The sequence below is a fragment of the Macaca thibetana genome, chromosome 2 (assembly GCF_024542745.1).
Source record: "Macaca thibetana thibetana isolate TM-01 chromosome 2, ASM2454274v1, whole genome shotgun sequence".
NCBI lineage: Eukaryota > Metazoa > Chordata > Mammalia > Primates > Cercopithecidae > Macaca > Macaca thibetana.
The window spans coordinates 103,188,276-103,213,328 of record NC_065579.1 but is presented as its reverse complement, the minus strand read 5'-3'; the positions used below and the strand labels follow the sequence as shown (position 1 = coordinate 103,213,328).

At 48.9% G+C, this 25,053-nt stretch overlaps 3 protein-coding genes across 6 annotated transcripts in view; 2 read left to right on the top strand and 1 right to left on the bottom strand.

The window, feature by feature from the left end:
* The window catches only part of ARIH2 (ariadne RBR E3 ubiquitin protein ligase 2), a 69,498-nt gene extending 68,114 nt beyond the window's left edge, over positions 1–1,384 (bottom strand). For all 4 annotated transcript variants that reach the window (XM_050780868.1, XM_050780869.1, XM_050780870.1 and 1 more), the window contains exon 1: positions 1,236–1,384. The gene's annotated coding sequence lies outside the window, so the exon portion shown is untranslated. The remainder of the gene's footprint in view (positions 1–1,235) is intronic.
* On the top strand, positions 1,017–2,625 carry LOC126948720 (uncharacterized protein ARIH2OS-like). Its single transcript, XM_050780981.1, is given in 3 exon segments — positions 1,017–1,635; positions 1,637–1,691; positions 1,693–2,625. Coding segments are annotated over 3 exon segments (879 nt in total). The 5' UTR covers positions 1,017–1,084; the 3' UTR covers positions 1,966–2,625.
* Positions 2,626–19,809: 17,184 nt separating this feature from the next.
* The window catches only part of SLC25A20 (solute carrier family 25 member 20), a 43,487-nt gene continuing 38,243 nt past the window's right edge, over positions 19,810–25,053 (top strand). Inside the window, exon 1 of the mRNA XM_050780980.1 lies at positions 19,810–20,122. Within this exon, the coding sequence (XP_050636937.1) occupies positions 20,018–20,122 (105 nt within the window). The 5' untranslated portion in view covers positions 19,810–20,017. The remainder of the gene's footprint in view (positions 20,123–25,053) is intronic.

Sequence of the window (25,053 nt, the reverse complement as noted above, 5' to 3'; positions counted from 1 at the left end):
AGGTCAAAGCGGGAAGATCGCTTGAGCCCAGCAGTTCAAGACCAGCTTAGGCAACCTATTAAGATTCCCGTATCCAAAACAAATTTAAAAAATTAGTCAGGTATGGTGGTACATGCCTGTGGTCGCAGCCACTTGGGAGGCTAAGAAAGGAGGATCACCTGAGCCCAGAAAGTCCGGGCCGCAGTTAGCTGTGATCGCCGCCACTGCACTCCAGTCTGGTGACAGCAACTTTGTCCCGCCCACCAAAAAAAAAAAAAAAAAAGTTCCTCCAGAGCCAAAGTCACATGTTCAGGGGACCTGACAACCATCCTGGGCTTGCTGACCACGCACAGAACACATAAGTTTTAGTGAGTCTGATGACGTTTACTCCAGATATGATCACTAGCGCTGAATGGTCATTCCTAACTACACCTCCGAAGAAAAACTACTTGGCACAAAACTAGAAATCAGCAATTTCGTTTCAAAATCCTACACTGTATATCTGTCTTTTCTAATACGGTGACCACAAGGCACATGCGGTTATTTAAATTTAATTACACTTAAAAATTAAGTAAAATTTAAAATTTAGTTTCTCAGGTGCATTAGCCTACAGATCAAATGCTTAACGGCCACGTGTGGCTAATAGCTATCATGTTGAGCAGCAAAGGTATAGAAATGTCGCTATGACAGAAAGTTCTATGGGACTGGGCAATGAACAGTACGAAGGCGAAGTCATCCAAGAACGCGGCTGCCCAAGCAGCTTCAGGCGAGGCGGCGACACAGTTCCGGGGCCGCACATCCCGAGGGGCCGCGGGCTCCGGGATATTCGCGCGGACGCGGAGCCCACGAGCTGGGGATACCCTCCACAGGCGGGCGTTAAACCGCGCGGGCAGCGCTGCGAGAGCTTTGCCCAAACAGGACTCGAGCGGGGAGCCCCGAGGCCGTGCGTTTCCCCGCCGCGCCAGACAGGGAGGGCCTAGATGTGCCGGCGCTGGTTGGTCAGAGGCGGTGGCCTCTGACCTTTCCGCGAGCTGAGAAGACGGCGGGAGGAAAAAAGGCAGAGACAACGATGGGCGCCCGGCGGTCCCTCCGCTGACGGCGGGTAATGCTCGGACAGCGAACCGGCGGTGGGGGGTACCCGGGCCTCCCGGGCGACGGCGAAGGCGGAGTCCCGGCCCGGCCGGGGAGGCTGGCTGAGAGGCCCCCCCAGCTGCCCGCCAAAGTAAACAAGGCCGCGACGTGCGCTGCGCACTTACCGGGAGCTGCGGCCTCGCGGCCGCTGAGCCCGGACGAGCCAGACCGGGTCAGGCCGGGCCAGAGGGACTGGATTGGGGAGAAGCGGCGGCAGAGGCGGCGGGCCGACGCCGGTCAAGCCCGTGCTGCTTCCTCCAGAAGAGTCGTCCCCGCAGCTCCGGAAGTACTTGGCGCCGTTGCGTCACTTCCGGATCGGGGTCGACCCACGGTCGCTCAGGTCGCGACTGGCTCCTGGTTAGAGGGCCTCTTTAGCGCCGCCTCCTTGCAATTTAGCGCTCTGACCCATAGTCTGACTAGGGTACGGCAGGTGCCGACCGCGTCTGGAGCCACCTTTCGCCTACCAGCGTCTCCCGTTGAGATGTTCTTAACCAACGCGTTTCTCACCGCCTTGTCATTTCACTGTGTACTCCGGGATCGGGCACGGAGAAGACATCCTGGCGTCGGTGGAATGTCTAAAGAACCATTGTTTCCCGGCCGCTATCTGGTCTGAGGGGAGCTGGGCCGGGAATTTCTGCCTACACCCCAAGGCGGTCGCCGGGTGGCCCCAGAGCTGCAACCATACCACGCTTTCGCTTCCCCCGCCGCGGCCTCGTTCGCCGCCCAGTTCGACTTACCGTCACCGTGCAAGGTTGCATCTTAACTGCCTTGCTTGCAGTTTCTTTTCACACTATAGGAGTTGTCATCATGACTTCCAGTTACCTTCTGGGACCGGTTGTCAAATGGTGTGGCTAGAACTCAGATTGTTGCTGCACCACAGTGGAAATGCCAATGTGAAGCCGCTGATGTTAGGAAGGCTCCAGGGTGTGCAATTCCATAGACAACAAATCAAATCATTTCCAACCATACTGGACTCGCGTATATACGCATTTAAGACACCTGTGCTGGCCGGTCGCTGTGGCTTATGCCTGCATTCCCTGCATTTTGGGAAGCCAAGGTGGGAGGATCGCTTGAGCCCAGGAATTTGATATAGTGAGACCCCTCCTTCTTTCTATAAAAAACAAAAACAAAAAAACTAAAAATTAGCTGGGCGAGGTGGCACACGCCTGTGCGTCCCAGCTACTCAGGGGGCTGAGGTGATATAGGATTGCTTGAGCCGAGGAGGTCGAGGCTGCAGTGCGCCGAGATTGCACAACTGCAGTCCAGCATCGGTGATAATGGACCCTGTCACAAAGCAACAATAACAAACCATACAATGTAGAAAGCCATTAAAAATCATGCCGGGTGGCCGGGCGCAGTAGCTCACGCCTGTAATCCCAGCACTTTGGGAGGCCGAAGAGGACAGATCACGAGGTCAGGAGTTCGAGACTAGCCACACCAGCATGGTGAAACCCCGGCTTTACTAAAAATACAAAAAATTAGCCGGCATGATGGCAGGCGCCTGTAGTCCCAGCTACTTGGGAGGCTTAGGCAGGACAATTGCTTGAACTCGGCAGGCGGAGGTTGCAGTGAGCCGAGATCGCGCCACTGCACTCCAACCCGGGCGACAGAGTTTAAGACTCCGTCTCAAAAAAAAAAAAAAAAAAAAAAAAAAAAAAAAAAAAGATTCCGGGTGGACTGCTCTGCCTGTGGAGTAGCAATTCCTTTCTTTTTTTTTTTTTTTTTTTTTTTTTTTTTGAGGAGGAGTCTTGCTCTGTCGCCCAGGCTGGAGTGCAGTGAGAGAGCCGCTATTTCAGCTCACTGCAACCTCCGCCTCCCGGGTTCAAGTGATTTTCCTGCCTCAGTCTGTCAAGTAGCTGGGACTACAGGCGCGCACCACCGCGCCCAGCTAATTTTTTCTTTTTCTTTTTTCTTTTTTTTTTTTTTTTGAGACCGAGTCTCGCTCTCTCGCTCAGGCTGGAGTGCAGTGGCGCGATCTCGGCTCACTGCAAGCTCCGCCTCCCGAATTCATGCCATTCTCCTGCCTCAGCCTCCCCAGTAGCTGGGACTACAGGCGCCCGCCACTACGGCCGGCTAATTTTTTTGTGTATTTTTAGTACAGACCGGATTTCACTGTGTTAACCCGGATGGTAATTTTTGTATATTTAGTAGAGACAGGGTTTTACCATGTTGACCAGGATGGTCTGGATCTCTCGACCCCGTGATCCGCCCTCCTCGGCTTCCCAAAGTGCTGGGATTACAGGCGTGAGCCACCGCTCCTGGCCTCCTTTGTTTATTTACTTCTTTAATAAACTTGCTTTCACTTTTACCAAAAAAAAAATAAAATAAATCATACTGGGTGGTGGGGTATGGTGGCTCAAGCCTGTAATCCCAGCACTTTGGGAAGCCAAGGTGAGAGGATCGCTTGAGCCCAGGAGTTGGAGACCAGCTTGGGAAACATAGTGAGATTCCATGTCTACAAAAAAAAAAAAAAAAAATGTTTTGGCCGGGCGTGGTGGCCCACGCCTGTAATCCCAGCACTTTGGGAGGCCGAGGCAGGTGAATCACTTGAGCCTGGGAGTTGGAGACCAGCCTGGGCAACACGGTGAAACCCCATCCCTACAAAAAATACAAGTTAGCTGGATGTGCTTATATACCTACTTAGGAGGCTGAGGTGGGAGGATCACTTAAGACTCAGGAGGTGGAAGCTGCAGTGAGCAAGGGATCCGGCCACTGCACTCCAGCCTAGGGGACAGAGCCTGAACCTGTCTTCAAAAAAAAGGGAAAAAAAAAAAAAAAATGCCGTACTAAGGCACCTATTGACAAGGAAAGGTATTTGGGATATACTCAAGTGATAAAAATTGGATAGGGGCCAGGCGTGGTGGCTCACACTTGTAATCCCAACATTTTGGGAAGCAAAGGTGGGTGGATCACCTGAGGTCAAGAGTTCCAGACCAGCCTGACCAACATGGCAAAACCCTGTCTCTACTAAAAAATACAAAAATTAGCCGGGCATGGTGGTACGTGCCTGTCATTCCAAGTACTCAGGAGGCTGGGGCAGGAAGAATCACTTGAACCTCGGAGGTGGAGGTTACAGCGAGCCAAGATCGCACCACTGCACTCCAGACTGGGCAACAGAGTAGCTCCATCTCAAAAAAGAAAAAATAATGGCGTGAACCCGGGAGGCGGAGCTTGCAGTGAGCCGAGATCGTGCCACTGCACTCCAGCCTGGGGGACAGAGCTAGACTCTGTCTCAAAAAAAAAAAAAAAAAAAAAGGCCGGGCGCGGTGGCCCAAGCCTGTAATTCCAGCACTTTGGGAGGCGGAGACAGGCGGATCACGAGGTCAGATGAAGACCATCCTGGCTAACACGGTGAAACCCCGTCTCTACTAAAATATACAAAAAACTAGCCAGGCTAGGTGGTGGGCGCCTGTAGTCCCAGCTACTCGGGAGGCTGAGGCAGCAGAATGGCGTAAACCCGGAGGCAGAGCTTGCAGTGAGCCGAGATCCGGCCACTGCACTCTAGCCTGGGCGACAGAGCGAGACTCTGTCTCAAAAAAAAAAAATACAAAGTCAACCATGGTGGTATACGCCTGTAATCCCAGCTACTTAGGAGGCTGAGGCAGGAGAATTGCTTGAACTCAGGAGGCAGAGGTTGCAGTGAGCTGAGATCGCTCCACTGCACTCTAGCCTGGGTGACAGAACGAGACTCTGTCTCAAAAAAATTTTAAAAAATAAATAAATAAATAAATTCAGTACATGTCTCTATTTGTAGCTATCCACATACACATTTACACAAAGCTTTTCATTAGTAACAGGCTATTGCAAATATCATTCTGCTGCTTTTTTCACTTAGTAGAAGGTGCTATTACTATCCCCATTTCACAAAGAAGTGATCAAACTAAAATTCTTTTTTTTTTTTTGAGACAGCGTCTAGCTCTGTTGCCCAGGCTGGAGTGTAGTGGCACAATCATGGCTGACTGCAACCTTGACCTACCGGGTTCCAGCGATTCTCCTGCCTCAGCCTCCTACGTAGCTGGGATTACAGGCACTCACCATCATGCCTGGCTAATTTTTGTATTTTTAGTAGAGACGGGGATTCACCATGTTTGCCAGGCTGGTCTCGAGCTCCTGACCTAAAGTGATCCACCAACCTCTGCTTCCCAAAGTGCTGGGATTACAGGCGTGAGCCACCATGCCAGTCCAAGCTAAAATACTAACCCTAGCCATCTGAATCCAGAGCCTGCCCTTTCGACAGTGCTGTAACCCTTCTGAGTTTCTAACAGTATAAATGTATCGTATTTGAGCAGTCTCCAATTGCAAGTCATCTGTTTCCAATTTTATTTTGTTTTGTTTTGAGATGGAGTCTCACTCTGTCAGCCAGGCTGGAGTGCCGTGGTGCAATCTCAGCTCACTGCAAGATCCGCCACCCGGGTTCAAGCAATTCTCCCGCCTCAGCCTCCTGAGTAGCTGGGACTACAGGTGCATGCCACCATGCCTGGCTAATTTTTGTATTTTTCGTAGAGACGGTGTTTCAGCATATTGGGCAGGCTGGTGTCAAACTTCTGACCTTGTGATCCACCCACCTCGGCCTCCCAGTGCTGGGATTACAGGTGTGAGCCACTGCGCCTGGCTATCTGTTTCCAATTTTTCACAATTATAAAGAGTGTTACAGTGAACACCCTTGGATGTAGTCCTTTTTTTTTTTGAGACAGAGTTTAGCTTTTGTTGCCCAGGCTGGAGTACAATGGCATGATCTCAGTTCACCACAACCTCTGCCTCCCGGGTTCAAGTGATTCTCCTGCTTCAACCTTCGGAGTACTGGGATTACAGGCATATGCCACCATGCCCAGCTAATTTTGTATTTTTAGTAGAGACAGGGTTTTTCCATGTTGGTCAGGCTGGTCTCAAACTCCCAACCTCAGGTGATCCACCCGCCTTGGCCTCCCAAAGTATTGTAATTACAGGTGTGAGCCACCGCGCCTGGCCCTCTTTTTTCTTTTGGGATGTAGTCTCCCTCTGTCACCCAGACTGGAGTGCAGTGGTGCAATCACTGCGGCCTCAATCTCCTTGGCTCAAGTGATTCTCCTGTCTCAGCCTCCCAAGTAGCTGGGACTATTATAAGCATGCACCATCATGTCTGGAGAATTTTTTTTAATAGATATGGGGTCCCATTATATTGCCCAGGCTCGTCTCAAACTGTTGGGCTCAAGCAATTCTTCTGCCTTGGCCCCTCAAAGTGGGATTATACGTGTGAGCCACAGCCTGTAGTTCTTTTTGCATAGTTGTGAACACGTTTTATATTTTATTTCTAGAAATGGAAATAAAGGAGTTGCTCAGTCAACTCCTATGCTCATTTTATATTGTAATAGATACTGTCAAATCACAATTTTTTTTTTTTTTTTTTTTTTTTTTTTTTTGAGACAGAGTCTCACCCTGTCGTCCAGGCTGGAGTACAGTGGCGTGATCTCGGCTCACTGCAAGCTCCACCTCCCGGGTTCACGCCATTCTCCTGCCTCAGCCTTCTGAGTAGCTGGGACTACAGGCGTCTGCCACCATGCCTGGCTAATTTTTTTTGTATTTGTAGTAGAGACAGGGTTTCACCCTGCTAGCTGGGATGGTCTCGATCTCCTGACCTTGTGATCTGCCCGCCTTGGCCTCCCAAAGTGCTGGGATTACAGGCGTGAGCCACCGCACCCAGCCGAAATCACATTTCTTAAATGCTTTGTTCTTTCAGACTGGTTAAAGGCTAGGCACCAAGTTGTTACATATGGTGAGTGAAGAGGACCACAATATCTGTGGTCAAGGAGCTTTGTTCTAATAGGAGATGCAGAAATTAGTAGAATAATTCAACAATAAGTATCAAATTACTACTATGAGTGCACTGGATGGAAATACAAGAAAAATAAAAATAAAAATTATCACCGTGAGCAGGGCGTGGTGGCTCACGCCTGTAATCCCAGCACCTTGGGAGGCTGAGGCAGGTGGATCACGAAGTCAGGAGATCAAGACCATCCTGGTTAACACGGTGAAACCCCATCTCTACTAAAAATACAAAAAAAAATTTAGCCAGGTGTGGTGGCAGGCGCCTGTAGTCCCAGTTACTGGGGAGGCTGAGGCAGGAGAATTGTGTGAACCCGGGAGGCGGAGCTTGCAGTGAGCCGAGATCGCGCCACTGCACTTCCAGCCTGGGAGACAGGGCGAGGCTCCGTCTCAAAAAAAAAAAAAATTATCACCGTGAGGAGTGCTGCATAGGAGAGTTGGTAGACTCAGTCCTCAGCCTCTCTTCCATCTATGCTCCTTCCCCAGTGATCTCATTCAACCTCTTTGCCTTAGGACCTCCCCTACACTGATGACTTCCAGGTTTTTGTTTCTAATCCTACCAAATTTCCTATACTTCACACTCAGTATATTCAGTTATCTATTCAATACCTCCATTTGGGTATCATATTGGCACTCAAATTTAACATGTCTTAAATAAAACAAACTTATCAACTTTACCTCCAAACCTGCCACTCCCCCAGTATTTCCTAGCTCAATACCACTATCTCTCTCCATTTATTCCAGCCAAAAATTCACAAGTTTGGCCAGGCATGGTGGCTAACACCTGTAATCTCAGCACTTTGGGAGGCCAAGGTGGGCAGATCACCTGAGGTCAAGAGTTCAAGACTAGCCTGGCCAAGATAGCAAAACCCTGTCTCTACTAAAAATACAAAAATTAACTGGGCATGGTGGCAGTCACCTGTAATCCCAGCTACTTGGGAGGCTGAGGCAGGAGAATTGCTTGAACCCAGGAGGTTGCAGTGAGCCAAGATTGTGCCACTGCACTCCAGCCTGGGTGACAGAGCAAGACTCCATCTCAAAAAAAAAAAAAAAAAAAAAAAGAAAGAAAGAAAAAACAAATCACAAGTTTTCCGTGAGTTTTCCTCTTCCAAATTTCACATTCAGTCTACAAGCAATTCCCATGAGCTATACCTCTGAGATATGTCCTGACTTTAGCACTTACCACTACCTGAAGCTCTAATCCAAGCCACCCTCAATGTGTCTTTGGATGTGAGCAGTAGTCCTGTAACTAGTCTCCCTGCTTTACAATATTTCTTATTTTTGTAGAGACAGGATCTCACTCTGTCACCCATGTTGGAGTGCAGTACATTTTATTTTTTATTTATTTATTTATTTTTATTTTTCGAGGCAGAGTTTTGCTCTTGCCACCCAGGCTGGAGTACAATGGTATAACCTTGGCTCACTGCAACCTCCACCTCCCGGGTTCAGGCGATTCTCCTGCCTCATTCTCCCAAGTAGCTGGGGCTACAGGTGCACCACCATGCCTGGCTAATTTCGTATTTTTAGTAGAGATGGTGTTTCGCCATGTTGGCCAGGCTGGTCTCAAACTCCTGACCTCAGCTAATCTGCCCTCCTTGGCCTCCCAAAGTGCTGGGATTATAGGCATGAGCTACCGTGCCCAGCCCAATACATTTTATTTTTATTCTTTTTCTTTTTAAAAAAAGATTTATTCTTTTCAAGATAGAAGGTGGGATTTTTCCTTTTTTTCTTTTTGAGACAGAGTCTCGCCCTGTTGCTCAGGCTGGAGTGCAATGGCGTGATCTTGGCTCACCGCAGCCTCTGTCTCCTAGGTTCAAGCGATTCTCCTGCCTCAGCCTCCTGAGTTGCTGGGATTACAGGTGCCTGCCACCATGCCTGGCTAATTTTTCTTATTTTTAGTACAGATGGGTTTTCACCATGTTGGCCAGGCTGGTCTCAAACTCCCGACCTCAGGTGATCCACCCACCTCAGTCTCCCAAAGTGCTGGGATTACAGGTGTGAGCCACCTCAGGAGATCAAGACCAGCCTGGCCAACATGGTGAAACCCCATCTCTACTAAAAACACACAATTAGCTGGGCATGGTGGCGCATGCCTGTAATCCCAGCTACTTGGGAGGCTGAAGCAGGAGAATCGCTTGAACCCGGGAGGCAGAGGTTGCAGTGAGCCAAGATGGCACCATTGCACTCCAACCTAGGCAACAAGAGCTAAACTCTGTCTCAAAAAAAAAAATGTTTTTAAAGCACAAAACGTGTCATTTTTCTTTTCAACATCCTCTAAAACTTTCTATCACAGGCTTTGGCCTTACGGACCAACAAAGGGTAGTCTAGAGCCAGACAGCTAGGATTAGAATCCCTTGATCGGGTACAGTGACTCATACCTGTAATTCCAGCACTTCAGGAGGCTGAGGTGGGTGGATTGCTTGAGTCCAGGAGTTCGAGACCACCCTGGGCAACAAAGGGATACCCTGTCTCAAAAATAATTAATTAATCAAAATCGAGGCTTGGGGGAGTGGGTCATTCCTGTAATTCCAGCACTTTGGGACGCCAAGACAGGAGGATCACTTGAGCTTAGGAGTTCAAGATTAGCCTTGGCAACAGAGGGAAACCCCTCTCTACAAAAAATACAAAAATTAACCTCAGCCGGGATGGTGGCTTATGCCTATAATCCCAGCACCTTGGGAGGACAAGGCAGGTGGCTCACCTGAAGTCAGGAGTTTGAGACAAGCCTGGCCAACATGGTGAAACCCTGTCTCTACTAAAAATACAAAAATTAGCCAGGCGTGGTGGAGGGTACTGGTAATCCCACCTACTCAGGAGGCTGAGGCAGGAGAATCGCTCGAACCTGGGAGGCGGAGGTTGTAGTGAGCCGAGATCATGCCACTGCATTCCAGCCTGGGTGACAACAGCAAAACTCCATCTCAAAAAAAAAAAAAAAAACAAGCATGGTGGTGCACACCTGTAGTCCCAGCTACTAGGGAGGCTGAGATGGGAGAATGGCTTCAGCTCAGGAAGTGGAGATTGCAGTGAACCGAGACTGTGCCACTGCACTCCAGCTAGGTGACAGAGCAAGACCCTGTCTCAAAAAAAAATTTTAAAATAATACTTTAAAGAGAATCCCAACTCCACATCTTCTATCCATGTGACCTTGGGCAGGGAACCTTACCTCTCTGTGACTTAGTTTTCTCATTTGTGAAATTAGGAAAATAATAGCAGCCTCTATTGAGTGAAAAAAGCAAACTAGTATTTACAATATAGCCTTTTATCAATGAAAACAGTTTGTGTAAGTGTGTGTGAGTGTGTATAGGTGTATATATAAATATGTATGTTAACTCATTGAAAGGGCCCTGAAAGATATGTTCAAAATGCTAATATTTTATTTATTGATTTATTTAATTTTTTTCTGAGGCCTAGCCTAGGAGACAAGGGTAGGTGACAGAGCAAGACCCTGTCTCAAAAGACCCTAGGTGACGCTCTGTCACCTAGGCTGGAGTGCAGTGGCGCTATCTTGGCTCACTGCAAACCCTGCCTCCTAGGTTAAAGTGATACTGCCTCAGCCGGGCACAGTGGCTCACACCTGTAATTCCAGCACTTTGGGAGGTTGAGGCGGGAAGATCACCTGAGGTCAGGAGTCAAGATCAGCCTGGCCAACATGGTGAAACCACATCTTTACCAAAACATACAAAAATTAGCCAGGCATGGTGGCATGTGCCTGGAATCCTGGTTACCTGGGGGGCTGTGACAGGAGAATCACTTGAACCTGGGAGGCGGAGGTTGCAGTGAGCCAAGATCCTACTACTGCACTCCAGCCTGGGTGAAAGAGTGATATTCTGTCTCTGTCTCACAAAAAAAAAAAAAAAAAAAAAAAAAAAAGCAATCCTGCCTCAGCCTCCCAAGTAGCTGGAACTACAGTGGCGTGCCACCCTGCCTGGCTAATTTTTATATTTTTGGAAGAGATGGGGTTTTGCCACGTTTCCCAGGCTGGTCTCAAACTTCTAGGCTCAAGCAATCCTCCCGCTTTGGTCTCCCAAAGTGCTGGGATAACTCACTGCACCAGTCAAAATGCTAATACTTTATATTCCTATTTTTTCAAATTGGGTTCTTTAATCTATCCAGAATATGTATTTGGTAGGAGATGGGATTTAGATTTATTTTTTCTAATTTGATAATTTTTTTTTCTTTTGAGATGGAGTTTTGCTCTTGTCGCCCAGGCTGGAGTGCAATGGCACGATCCTGGCTCACTGCAACCTCTGCCTCCCAGGTTCAAGCAATTCTCCTGCCTCAGCCTCCTGAGTAGCTGGGATTACAAGCGTGCGCCAACATGCCTGACTAATTTTCATATTTTTAGTAGAGACAGGGTTTACCAATGTTGGCCAGGCTGGTCTTAAACTCCTGACCTCAGATGATCTACCCGCCTCCACCCCCCAAAGTGCTGGGATTACATGCATGAGCCATGGCACCAGGCCTAATTTGATTATTTTCAATCCCAACACCACGTATTAAATAGGTCTTTTTTTTTTTTAATAGAGTCTCACTCTGTTTCCCAGGCTAGAGTACAGTGGTGCTATCTTGGCTGACTGCAATCTCTGCCTGCTGGGTTTAAGCGATTCTCCTGCCTCAGCCTCCCAAGTAGGTGGGACTACCGGCACATGCCACCACACCCAGCTAATTTTTGTTTTTTTGTTTCGTTTTGTTTTGTTGAGATGGAGTCTTGCTTTGTCGTCAGGCTGGAGTGCAGTGGCGCAATCTCAGCTCGCTGCAACCTCTGCCTCCCAGATTCAAGTGATTCCCCTGCCTCAGCCTCCCAAGTAGCTGGGATTACAGGCACACACCACCACACACGGCTAATTTTTTGTATTTTAGTAGAGACGGGGTTTCACCATGTTGGCCAAGGTGGTCTCAATCTCCTGACCTCATGATCTGCCCACTTCGGCCTCCCAAAGTGCTGGGATTACAGGTGTGAGCCACTGTGACTTGCCTAATTTTTGTATTTTTGGTAGACGGTGTTTTACTATGTTGGCCAGGCTGGTCTTGAACTCCTGACCTCAGGTGACCCACCCACCTCGGCCTCCCAAAGTGCAGGGATTACAGGCATGAGCTACTGCACCTGACCTTTTTTAAGAGACGGAGTCACACTCTGTCGCCCAGGCTGGAGTGGTGGTGTGGCTCGATCTCACCTCACTGCAATCTCTGCCCCTCAGGCTCAAGGGATTCTCATGCCCCAGCCTCCCAAGTAGCTGCGATTACAGGCACATGACATCATGCCTGGCTAATTTTTGTATTTTTAGTACAGACAGGTTTTCACCATGTTGGCCAGGCTTGTCTCAAACTCCTGACCTCAAGTGATTTCCCGCCTTCGCCTCCCAAAGTGCTGGGATTACAGGCGTGAGCCATCGTGCCTGGCCTGAATAGGTCATTCTTTATTCACTATTTATTAACACCTTTATCATCATCTAAATTCCCTTGTATACATGGGTTTGTTATCTGGGCTCTTCGTTCTGTTTTGAAGGTCTGTTTGCCTATTCCCGGTTCAATACTACAATGGGTTTTTTTTTTTTTTTTTGAGATGGAGTCTCGCTCGTCGCCCAGGCTGGAGTGCAGTGGTGCGATCTCAGCTCACTGCAACCTCTGCCTCCCGGGTTCACGCCATTCTTCTACCTCAGCCTCCCAAGTAGCTGGGACTACAGGTGCCCATCACAATGCCAGGCTAATTTTTATATTTTTAGTAGAGACAGTGTTTCACCATGTTTGCCAGGCTGGCCTCAAACACCTGACCTCAAGTGATCCGCCTGCCTCAGCCTCCCAGTGTTAGAATTATAGGCATGAGCCACTGTGCCCGGCCAATTATTTATTTATTTTTTGAGATGCAGTCTCGCTCTGTCACCCAGGCTGGAGTGCTCTGGCGTGATCTCGGCTCTCTGAAACCTCTGCCTCCCTAGTTTAAGCAATTCTCCTACCTCAGTCTCCCGAGTAGCTGGGACTACAGGCGGGTGCCACCATGCCCCTATGTATTTTTAGTAGAGATGGGGTTTCACCATGTTGCCAGGCTGGTCTTGAACTCCTTACCTCAGGTGATCCACCTGCCTTGGACTCCTAAAGTGTTGGGATTACAGGCGTGAGCCACTGCAACTGGCTGGTTTCTTTTTTCTATATGGTAGAACAAGATGCCTTGGTTGATTTTTTTTCCTTCAATCAGCTTTCTCAGGTTGAAGCCCTTATTGGTCTTTTTCAAAAATTTCTGGCTGGGCGCGGTGGCTCACGCCTGTAATCCCAGCACTTTGGGAGGCCGTAGGCAGGCGGATTACGAGGTGAGGAGATCGAGACCATCCTGGCTAACACAGTGATACCCCATCTCTACTAAAAAAAAAAAAAAAAAAAAAAAAAAGGCCGGGCATAGTGGCTCAAGCCTGTAATCCCAGCACTTTGGGAGGCCGAGACGGGCGGATCATGAGGTCAGGAGATCGAGACCATCCTGGCTAACACGGTGAAACCCCGTCTCTACTAAAAAATACAAAAAACTAGCCGGGCGAGGTGGCGAGCGCCTGTAGTCCCAGCTACTCGGGAGGCTGAGGCAGGAGAATGGCGTGAACCCGGGAGGCGGAGCTTGCAGTGAGCTGAGATCTGGCCACTACACTCCAGTCCGGGCGACACAGCGAGACTCAAAAAAAAAAAAAAAAAATTAGCTGGGCGTGGTGGCTGGCACCTGTAGTCTTAGCTACTCGGGAGACTGAGGCAGGAGAATGGTGTGAACCCGGGAGGTGGAGCTTGCAGTGAGCTGAGATCGTGCCACTGCACTCCAGCCTGGGTGACAGAGTGAGACTCCGTCTCAAAAAAAAAAAAAAAAAAAAAAAAAACCTTAGATTCAGTTTTATTTTATTTTATTTTATTTTTGTATTTTGTTTTGTCAATGGAGTCTCACTCTGTTACCCAGGCTGGAGTGCAGTGGCACAATCATGACTCACTACAACCTCAACATCCTGGGCTCAAGGGATCCTCCCACCTCAGCCTCCTAAGTAACTGGGACCACAGACATGCACAACCATGCCAAGTTAATTTTTTTCTTTTTTCTTTTTTCTTTTGAGACAGAGTTTCACTCTTGTCTCCCAGGCTGGAGTGCAATGGTGCAGTCTTGGCTCACTGCAACCTCCGCCTCCCATGTTCAAAGGATTCTCCTGCCTTAGTCTAGAGAGCAGCTGGAATTACAGGTATCTGCTACCATGCATAGCTAATTTTTGTATTTTTAGTAGAGACAAGGTTTCACCATGTTAGCCAGGCTTTTCTTGAACTCCTGACCTCAGGTGATCTGCCTGCCTCAGCCTCCCAAAGTGCTGGGATTATAGGCATGAGTCACTGCTCCCAGCTAATTTTTTTTTTTTTTTGTAGAGACCAGGTCTCACTATGTTGTTCAGGCTGGTCTCGAACTCCTAGTCTCAGGCTATCCTCCTGCCTTGGCCTCCCAATGTGCTGGGATTACAGGGCATGAGCCACCATACCTGGCCATGTTTCTTTTTTTTTTTTCTTGAGACGGAGTCTCGCTCTGTCGCCCAGGCTGGAGTGCAGTGGTGCGATCTCGGCTCACTGCAAGCTCTACCTCCCGGGTTCACGCCATTCTCCCGCCTCAGCCTCCGAGTAGCTGGGACTACAGGCGCCCGCCACCACGCCCGGCTAGTTTTTTTTGTATTTTTAGTAGAGACGGGGTTTCACCATGTTAGCCAGGATGGTCTCAATCTCCTGACCTCGTGATCCACCCGCCTCGGCCTCCCAAAGTGCTGGGATTACAGGCTTGAGCCACCGCGCCCGGCCCATGTTTCTTTTTTTTAATTGTTTTTTATTTTTGTGGAGACAGTATCTCACACTCCCATCCAGGCTGGAGGGCAGTGACATTTTATTTTTTATTCTTTTTGTTTTTTAAAAGTTAATGTTTTTTGGGCTTGGCACGGTGGCTCACGTCTCTAATCCCAGCACTTTGGGAGGCCGAGGCAGGCAGATCACAAGGTCAGGAGTTGGAGACCAGCCTGGCCAACATGGTGAAACCCTGTCTCTACTAAAAATACAAAAATTAGCCTGGCGCAGTGCCATGCATCTGTAATCCCAGCTACTCGCGAGACTGAGGCAGGAGAATTGCTTGAACCCCAGGAGTCGGAGGTTGCGGTGAGCTGAGATCTGGCCACTGTACCCCAGCCTGGGCGACAGGAGCAAGACACTGTCAAAAAAAAAAAAATCAATGTGTTTTTCAAATAAGAAAATGGAGGAGGCTGGGCATGGTGGCTCACACCTGTAATCCCAGCATTTTGGGAGGCTAAGGTGGGTGGATCATGAGGTCAAGAGTTGGAGACCAGCCTGGTCAACATGGTGAAACCCGTCTCTACTACAAATACAAAAAGTAGCTCGGCATGGTGGTGAACGCCTGTAATCCCAGCTACTCGGGAAGCTGAGGCAGGAGAATCCTGTGAACCCGGGAGGCGGAGCTTGCAGTGAGCCCAGATCTTGCCATTGCACTCCAGCCTGGGTGACAGGGCAAGACTCTGTCTCAAAACAAAAAAAAAGAAAAGAAAAAGAAAGTGGAGGCTTGGCCGGGTGCAGTGGCTAACGCCTGTAATCCCAGCACTTTGGGAGGCGGATGCAAGTGGATCATGAGGTCAGGAGACAGAGACCATCTTGGCTAACACGGTGAAACTGTGTCTGTACTAAAAATGCAACAAATTAGCTGGGCATGGTGGCAGGCATCTGCAGTCCCAGCTACTCGGGAGGCTTAGGCAGGAGAATTGCTTGAACCCAGGAGGCAGGGAGGTTGCAGTGAGCCGCAGTTGCGCCACTGCACTCTAGCCTGGGCTACAGAGCAAGACTCTGTCTCAAAAAATAAAAATAAAAAAGAAAGTGGAGGCTGGGCGCGGTGGCTCATGCCTGTAATCCTAGCACTTTGGAAGGCTGAGGTGGTTGGATCACTTGAGGCCAGGAGTTTGAGACCAGCCTGGCCAAGATGGTGAAACCCTATTTCTACAAAATACAAAAATTAGCCGGATTTGGTGGTACATGCCTGTAGTCCCAGCTACTCGGAAGGCTGAGGCAGGAGAATCGCTTGAACCCAGGAACTGGAGGTTGCAGTGAGCCAAGATCACGCCACTGCACTCAGCCTGGGTATCAGAGTGAGATTCTAAAGGAAAAAAAAAAGATCGCCAGGCGCGGTGGCTCACGTGGAGGTTGCAGTGACCCGAGATCATGCCACTGCACTCCAGCCTGGGCAACAGAGCCAGACTCCATCTCAAAAAAAAAAAAGGCCAAAATTTTTTTTTTTTTTTAAAAAGATGCAGGGCGTCTTGCTATGTTTCCCAGACTGGTCTTGAACTTGAGAATTGCTCAAGCAATTCTCCCATCTTAGCATCCCAAAGTGCTAGAATTACAGGCCTCAGTCACCACGCCCTTCCCACATACAGCAAACTTCAACATCAATGATCATAAAGATAACTACAGATTTCAGATTTCACAAATTTATTTGCTTGCCATGTCTTCTTTCTTCGTTTTATTTTTTGCTTTTTAATTTTTATGTGTTCTTTTTCGCCTTGGCTTCCCAAGAAGCTGGGATTACAGGTATGAGTCACCATGCCCAGCCATGCATAGCAAACTTCCTACGTTTTGTTTTGTTTTGTTTTGTTTGAGACAGAGTCTTGCTCTGTCACCCAGGCTGGAGTGCAGTGGCACGATCTGGGCTCACTGCAAGCTCCGCCTCCCAGGTTCACACCATTCTCCCACCTCAGCCTCCCGAGTACCTGAGACTACAGGCACCCGCCACCACACCTGGCTAATTTTGTTTTTGTATTTTTAGTAGAGACGGGGTTTCACTGTGTTAGCCAGGATGGTCTCGATCTCCTGACCTCGTGATCCACCCACCTTGGCCTCCCAAAGTGCTGGGATTACAGGAATGAGCCAACTTCCTACGTTTTTGTTTGCATAGTTGAGTGATATTGTTTCATCCTCCTGCTTGGATGCTAGTTTGACTGAGTATGAGGTTCAATTTTTTCTTTTCTTTTTTTTTGAGATATAATCTCTCTGTGTCACCCAGGCACGAGTGCAGTGGAAAGATCTTGGCTCACTGCAACCTCTGCCACCTGGGTTCAAGCAATTCTCATACCTCAGCCTCCCGAGTAGCTGGGACTACAGGTACCCGCCACCACACCTGACTAATTTTTGTATCTTTTTTTTTTCCGGAGATGGAGTCTCCATGTTGTTGCCTGGGCTGGATTACAGGAGCCTGCCACCACACCCACTAATTTTTGTATTTTTAGTAGAGATGGGGTTTCATCATTTGGTGAGGCTGGTCTCAAACTCCTGATCTCGTGATCCTCCCGCCTCGGCCTCCCAAAATGCTGGGATTACAGGTGTGAGCCACTGTGCCCAGCCTAATTTTTGTATTTTTAGTAGAGACTACGTTTCACCATATTGGCCAGCCTGGTCTTGAACCCCTGACCTCAAGCAATCTGCTGCCTCAGCCTCTCAAAGTGCTGGGATTACAGGTGTGAGCCACTACCTGGCCACAGGAACTGTTTTTGTTAATGTCACCAATGAATTCCTTTTTGCTATATTCAGTGGCTATGTCTACCTATCAGGCATAGTTGATGCTCTTTCCTTAGGGGTTCCAGGACCCAGTGACCCAGGGTCACTTCTATGTTGTTTTCTCTTTTCCTAGTCCCTTTTCATCTTCCTAATCTCCTAACAGTGTAAGGACGAAAGGCTCCATCTCTGAACTTCGATTTTATTTATTTATTTATTTATTTAATTTTTTTTATTTTTGAGAAAAAAAAAAAAAAGTTCACCGCGCCCGGCCTGAACTTCTATTTTAAATCACCACTGACTCCCTTGGTGATCTAAATTGGCTGATGACTGTCAAATTTCATTGCTAGCCTAAGGCTCTCCTCTGAATGCCAGACTGAAATGTCTCTGTCTAGGCCGGGCGCGGTGGCTCAAGCCTGTAATCCCAGCACTTTGGGAGTCCAAGATGGGCGGATCACGAGGTCAGGAGATCGAGACCATCCTGGCCAACATGGTGAAACGCCGTCTCTACTAAAACATACAAAAAACTAGCCGGGCGAGGTGGCGGGCGCCTGTAGTCCCAGCTACGCGGGAGGCTGAGGCCAGGAGAATGGCGTGAACCTGGGAGGCGGAGCTTGCAGTGAGCTGAGATCTGGCCACTGCACTCTAGCCTGGGTGACAAAGCAAGGTGACAAAGGTGGATCACGAGGTCGGAGTTTGAGACCAGCCTGGCCACCATGATGAAACCCTCTCTCTACTAAAAATACAAAAATTAGCCCAGCGTGCTGGCATGTACCTATAATCCCACTGCTCAGGAGGATGAAGCAGGAGAACTGCTTGAACCCGGGAGGCAGAGGTTGCAGTGAGCCAAGATCACACCACTGCACTCCATCCAGCCTGGGTGACAGAGTGAGACTCTGTCTCAAAAAACAAACAAACAAAAATATGCTAATGTTTTTGGCCTTTGCAACTAGAGAGGAGTCACCTTTACCTAGGTCAGGGGAGATTGGGGAGGAGCAGATTAGTAGAGGGGGAAAGCAAATTTTGGACATGTTGAGTTTGAAATTTCTATTAGACAGAGATATTTCTTTTTTTTTTTTTTTTTTTTTGAGACGGAGTCTCGCTCTGTCGCCCACGCTGTCTGCAGTGGCGCAATCTCGGCTCCCTGCAAGTTCTGCCTCCTGGGTTCATGCCATTCTCCTGCCTCAGCCTCCCGAGTAGCTGGGACTACAGGCGCCTGCCACCACGCGGGGCTATTTTTTTTTTTCGTATTTTCAGTAGAGATGGAGTTTCACTGTGTTAGCCAGGATGGCCTTGATCTCCTGACCTCGTGATCCGCTCACCTCGGCCTCCCAAAGTGCTGGGATTACAGGCGTGAGCCATTGCGCCTGGCCCCAGCCCCATAATCTTAACTCTTCTTTCACACCCTTTATATTCTTTTTATTTATTTATTTATTTATTTATTTTTTGAGACAGAGTCTCACTCTGTCACCAGGCTGGAGTGCAGTGGCGTGATCTCGGCTCACTGCGACGTCCACCTCCCAGGTTCACACAATTCTCCTGCCTCAGCCTCCCGAGTAGCTGGGACTGCAGGCACTGTGCCACCACACCTGGCTAATTTTTTGTGTTTTTAGTAGAGATGGGGTTTCACCATGTTAGCTAGGATGGTCTCGATCTCCTGACTTCATCATCTGTATGCCTCGGTCTCCCAAAGTGCTGGGATTACAGGCATGAGCCACCGCGTCCGGCCTTTAACTTTTTTTTTTTTTTTGAGACAGTGTTTTGCTCTTGTTGCCCAGGCTGGAGTGCAGTGGCACAACGAGTCATAACACCAGGCCCAAATCTGTCTTCTAGTGCCTCCAAAACCCCTGTCGCCTCATCAGCTACTACCCTCCCTCTTCCTGTGGTTTTTCAAACATGTCAGGCACAGACCATCTCAAGGCTTTTGCACTTTTTCTTCTGAGTAGAAGGTTCCTCACCCTTTACCCGGTTATGTATGAACAGAACTTTTAAACCCTCCCTTATTCAACTAATTAAAATTGCAAATCACTTGTCCCACACGCCCTCTAACTTTCTTCCTGAATTTTTCTCGGTAGTACTTATTACTACTTGATACACTATGCATTTTTCGGTTATTTATCTTTGTTATGGTCTGTAAATTCCAGGAGGACAGTGACCTGTGTGTTGTACTACCAGAGGTGCCTCCAGCACCTAGAAGGACGCCTGGTATTTGGCAGGGCGCAATTGATCTCTGTGGAGTGAGTGGATGAACCGGAGTTCAGAGGAGGAAACACTGAAGACTGGGAAGGCTTCCTGGAGGAATAGGCCCGTCGGCCGACACTCCCAAACCCCGCCCATGCGGCTTTGCGCTCTGCCGCGCCCATCGAGGCGGGGCCGAGACCGGAAGCAGCCCCGGACGGAAGCCCGACAGTGTTCACTGGGCCCTCCTCCCGACCTGCCCCAGGCTCGTGCCCCGCCCACCCGAAAGTGGGTGAAAGGTCGGCGGCGCCGGCACTGCAGCTGGGGCTGAGAAGCCAGTACTGCCCGAGAACTGACAGACTGAGTTACAGACGGACTAACCATGGCCGACCAGCCGAAACCCATCAGCCCGCTCAAGAACCTGCTGGCCGGCGGCTTTGGCGGCGTGTGCCTGGTGTTCGTGGGTCACCCTCTCGACACGGTCAAGGTGCGGGAGGCTGGGTCGCAGGCTTTGGGGAGGAGGCGCGGGCGGGGCGCGCAAAGCATGGTTCCCCGCGAGGCGCGGCCGCTGGGCAGAAGAGGGACCTGTGTGAGCTTCCGTGAGAAGTCTAGGGAATCTCTCTTTCAGGGGTGGGCAGGAAGCTGTACCTTCCGCCCCAAAGAGCCAGGCGGCAGCGCAAAGTGAGCAGCCTCTAACTGCCTGTCAAGAGCTCTGATGTAAAAAGTTCCCTGTCCCGCAGTCTCTCCTGATCCTGCGCCACTTCTTTAGGGATGGGAAAGAAAAAACGTCTCTCCATAGTTCTGGTTTCAGCCAACCCTAACATTACCATTAGGGTTGAAACAGGCCCCCTGTAAAGCCCGCCCCAGGAAGACAACTAAAGACAGGTGCGGTTGTTCTGGAGGTGTCCTTTGATACATTCCTCTGGGTCAAGAGTAACCATCTCTTTCGTACCTTTCCCGGCCCGGGGAGATACTTGACACTCTTCGGCCTGTCACCCAACGGTGGCCTGCTCAGCCTACTGGGCAGAGGCATCCCTGTGAGAAGCAATGATGACCTCAGTGACCGAGCCCTTTCCACGGAAAGCAAGGTGATCAGCTTTGCACAAGGCCAACCACGTTCTCACAACTCCCAGATGAGGAAGCTATGGTCAGACTGAGGCTTGGGAGGGAGGCCTGATCAATGGATCAGGGATTGTTTTCTGGTCTTCCTCTTATCATATCTCAACTATTCCCCTTGCAACACCTTCATTAATGCTTTGCTGGGGGACCAAAGTCCATCCCCCATGGCTTAGCACTCGAAGCTGCATCCAAGTTTTCTCACTTTATTTCTGGACATAGACTTGAAGGAAATTGATAAGTCATTCCCAGGGTGGGCCTGTGGGGAGCAGACATGAGTTTTAAAGGATTGGAAGCCCATGTGAGGGGGTTTGTTAGGATGTTGGGTCAGATTTCCTCCACAGCGAAATAGTTTTACGGGCACTTCCTCTTGGCAGGCTTGGGCAGCAAGCTCTTTGCTGCCTTTCATCGAAGAAAGGAGCTGCCCTGAGGTAGAACTCATACTGGGGTCATTCTGTAGGAAGACCAGGGTTAAAGTAGCTGGACTGGCTACGTCATTGTGCAACATGAAATCAAATGTTTATTTAGCTGATGGTAAATGCCCTGTGTTAGTGCTTCCCTGACGGTGGTCATTCCAAGCAGCACTGTTTACTGAGGGACGATTATCTGGCCTTTCTTCCTGCTCTTGGTCCATATAGGCAGATATCTTATTAATTCTAGGCCTCTGCAGCCACCCTTAAAAAAAGGAAAAAGAAAAAATATATAAACACGCATACATACATACCTACCTACCTACCAATGTCGCTCCTATCATCTTTGTCCTTGATGTTACTCCCAAGAAGGACTGGATGACTTCTGCACTGAAGTGCAAATAACTGAAATGCTCACTGGCATATTTAGCAACCAGAAAGCCTCTCTTTAGCTTAAACCAAAACCACAAATTGCTGACTGCTGTGTTTTTGGCCTTAGTAAGCTAGGTGGACTCCAATCAAAGCCTGACCTTAGGTACTTTCAAAGGTCCAAGGTTTAGAAGAAAAAAAAGTCCAAGATAGTGTAACTGAGCTGTGGTCCGTGTGTCCTGACAAGCCAAAAGCTGCAACGCTTCAGAGTGGGGCATGAAAAGGCTCTATGGAAGGTGGTGCATTAGAACAAGCATTCAAGTGCTGGCTGAGTTCAGACTGAAGAAGTAGGGAGACCCAGACAGTCTGGTGTGGGGAAGGCAGGAGTGAAGGTGAGTGTGGCTTGCAAGTGGGGATCATATTATAAAATAATACCACCTAGGCTGGGCACGGTGAGCTCATGCCTGTAATCCCAGCACTTTGGGGGGCTGAGGTAGGTGGATCACCTGAGGTCAGAAGTTCGAGACCAGTCTGGCCAACATGGTGAAATCCCATCTCTACTAAAAATACAAAAAAATTAGCTGGGTGTGGTGGCAGGCGCCTGTAATCCCAGCTAATTGGGACGCTGAGGCAGGAGAATAGCTTGAACCCCCAGGGTGGAGGTTGCAGTGAGCTGAGATTGTGCTGTTGCACTCCAGCCTGGGTGACAGAGTGAGACTCCTTCTCAAAAAAAAAAAAAAAAAAACACACACACCCGCAAAGGACTTTAATGTCCTTGCTGGTTTGGTTGGATGGCTGATGTCCTGATGAGACAGGTATGAGGTATGAAGTGTATATAAAATCACAAAAAGGCAGCCTTGGCAACATGGCAAGACCTCATGTCTATAAAAAATACAAAAATTAGCTGGGGATGGTAGTGCACACCTGTAATCCCAGCTACTCAGGAGGGTGAGGCTGGAGGATTGGTTGAACCTAGGAGTTTGAGGCTGCAATGAGCCTTTGCACTGCAGTCTGGGCAACAGAATGAGACACTGTCTCAAAAGAAAAAAAATCACAAAAAAGTATTAGTCAGTTTTTTTTTTTTTTTTCTTTTTTTTGAGCCAAGACTCTCCCTCTGTCACCCAGGCTGGAGTACGGTGGCAGGATCTTGGCTCACAGCAACTTCTACCTCCTGAGTTCAAGCAATTCTCTTGCCTCAGCCTCCTGAGTAGCTGGGATTACAGGTGCGTGCCACCATGCCTGGTTAATTTTTGTATTTTTAGTAGAGATGGGGTTTCTCCATGTTGGCCAGGCTGGTCTCAAACTCCTGGCCTCAAGTGATCCTCCTGCCTTGGCCTCCTGAAGTGCTGGGATTATAGGCGTGAGCCACTGTACCCGGTCTAGTCAGAAGCTTTGATCCATTTCTCTCTCTCTACTAACTAGGGAAGGTTATGCCTGACTATGGGAGGACAATATGAGGGATTTTGGATGTAAAGGTGTGGTGGCATCTGGGCATTTCTATTGTGTTCATAAACCCCTCAGACTTGCATGTCACCTCTGTTGCCCAGAGAGGGACTTCCTTGGTTTGATATGGAAGGCCCTGACAAATACAAGAATAAGAAATTCTAAAGAAATTTTAAAAAATGGTAGGAATGATGACATGGAAGGACCTGACAAATACAAGAATAAGAGATTCTAAAGAAATAAACAACATAGTAAAAATGATATTTTGGAAAGGTTAGTGTAATAGCAACCTTGAGAAGAATTTGGAAGCAGAACAGTGAGCAGGAAGAAAATCCAGGAAGGGCTGCGCGTGGTGGCTCACGCCTGTAATGCCACTTTGGGAGTCTGAGGTGGGCAGATCACCTGAGGTTGGGAGTTTGAGAGCAGCCTGACCAACATGGAGAAACCCCGTCTCTACTAAAAATACAAAATTAGGCCCGGCGTGGTAGCTCACGCCTGTAATCCCAGCACTTTGGGAGGCCAAGGCGGGCAGATCACCTGAGGTTGGGAGTTAGAGATCAACCTGAGCAACATGGAGAAATCCTGTCTCTACTAAAAATACAAAATTAGCTGGGCGTGGTGGTACATGCCTGTAATCCCAGCTACTTGGGAGGCTGAGGCAGGAGAATCACTTGAACACGGGAGGCAGAGGTTGCGGTGAGCCCAGATTGCACCATTGCTCTCCAGCCTGGGCAACAAGAGTGAAACCACGTCTCAAAAAATAAATAAATAAATAAAAACGAATATACAAATACAAAATTAGCCAGGCGTGGTGGCACATGCCTGTAATTCCAGCTACTTGAGAGGCTGAGGCAGGAGAATCACTTGAACCTGGGAGGCGGAGGTTGTGGTGAGCCAAGATCATGCCATTGCTCTCCGGTCTGGGCATCAAGAGTGAAATTCTGTCTCAAAACAAAACAAAACAAAACAAAATTCAGGAAAAAGACTGCAAAAGTAACTGGATATATCAGTTATCTATTGCAGTTTAACAGTTTACTCCAATGAGGCAGGAGGATCACTTGAACCCAGGAGTTCAAGGCTGCAGTTAGCCAAGATGGCGCCCCTGCATGCCAGCTTGAGTGACAGAGCAAGACCTTGTCTCAAAAAAACCTAAAAAACAAAACCAACTTACCCCGAAACTTAGTGACTTAAAGCAACAATAAACATTTATCAGGGCCAAGCCGGTGGCTCATGCCTGTAATCCCGGCACTTTGGGAGGCCGAGGCGGGTGGACCACCTGAGGTCAGGAGTTTGAGACCAGTCTGGCCAACATAGTGAAACCCTGTCTCTACTAAAAAAAAAAAAAAAAGAAACGAAAATTAGCCGGGCATGGTGGCACGCACCTGTAATTCCAGCTACGCGGGAGGCTGAGACCGGAGAATCACTTGAACCCAGGAGGTGGAGGTTGTGGTGAACTGAGATTGAGCCGCTGTACTCCAGCCTGGGTGATAGAGTAAGACTCCGCCTCAAAAAAAACAAAAAAAAGAGACAAATAATCCAATTAAAAATGGGCAAAGACTCCAGCCTGGGTGACAGTGTAAGAACCTGTCTCTCTTTTTTTTTTTTTTTTTTGACATGGAATCTCGCTGTGTTGCCCTGGCTGGAGTGCAGTGGCGCCATCTTGACTCACTGTAAGCTCCGACTCCCGGGTTTTCACCATTCTCCTGCCTCAGCCTCCTGAGCAGCTGATACTATAGGCTCCCGCCACCACGTCCGGCTAATGTTTTGTATTTTTAGCAGAGACGGGATTTCACCCTGTTGGCCAGGATGGTCTGGATCTACTGACCTCATGATCCGCTCGCCTGGGCCTCCCAAAGTGCTGGGATTACAGGCATAAGCCACCACACCCAGCCGACCCTGCCTCTTAAAAAGAGGGGGAAAGAGAGAGAGAGAAAGAAAAAAGGACAAAGGATCTTTTTTTTTTTTTTTTTTTTTTTTTGAGAAGGAGTCTCACTGTTTTGCCCAGGCTGGAGTGCAAAGGTGCGATCTTGGCTCACTACAACCTCTGCCTCCTGGGTTCAAGCAATTCTCCTGCCTCAGC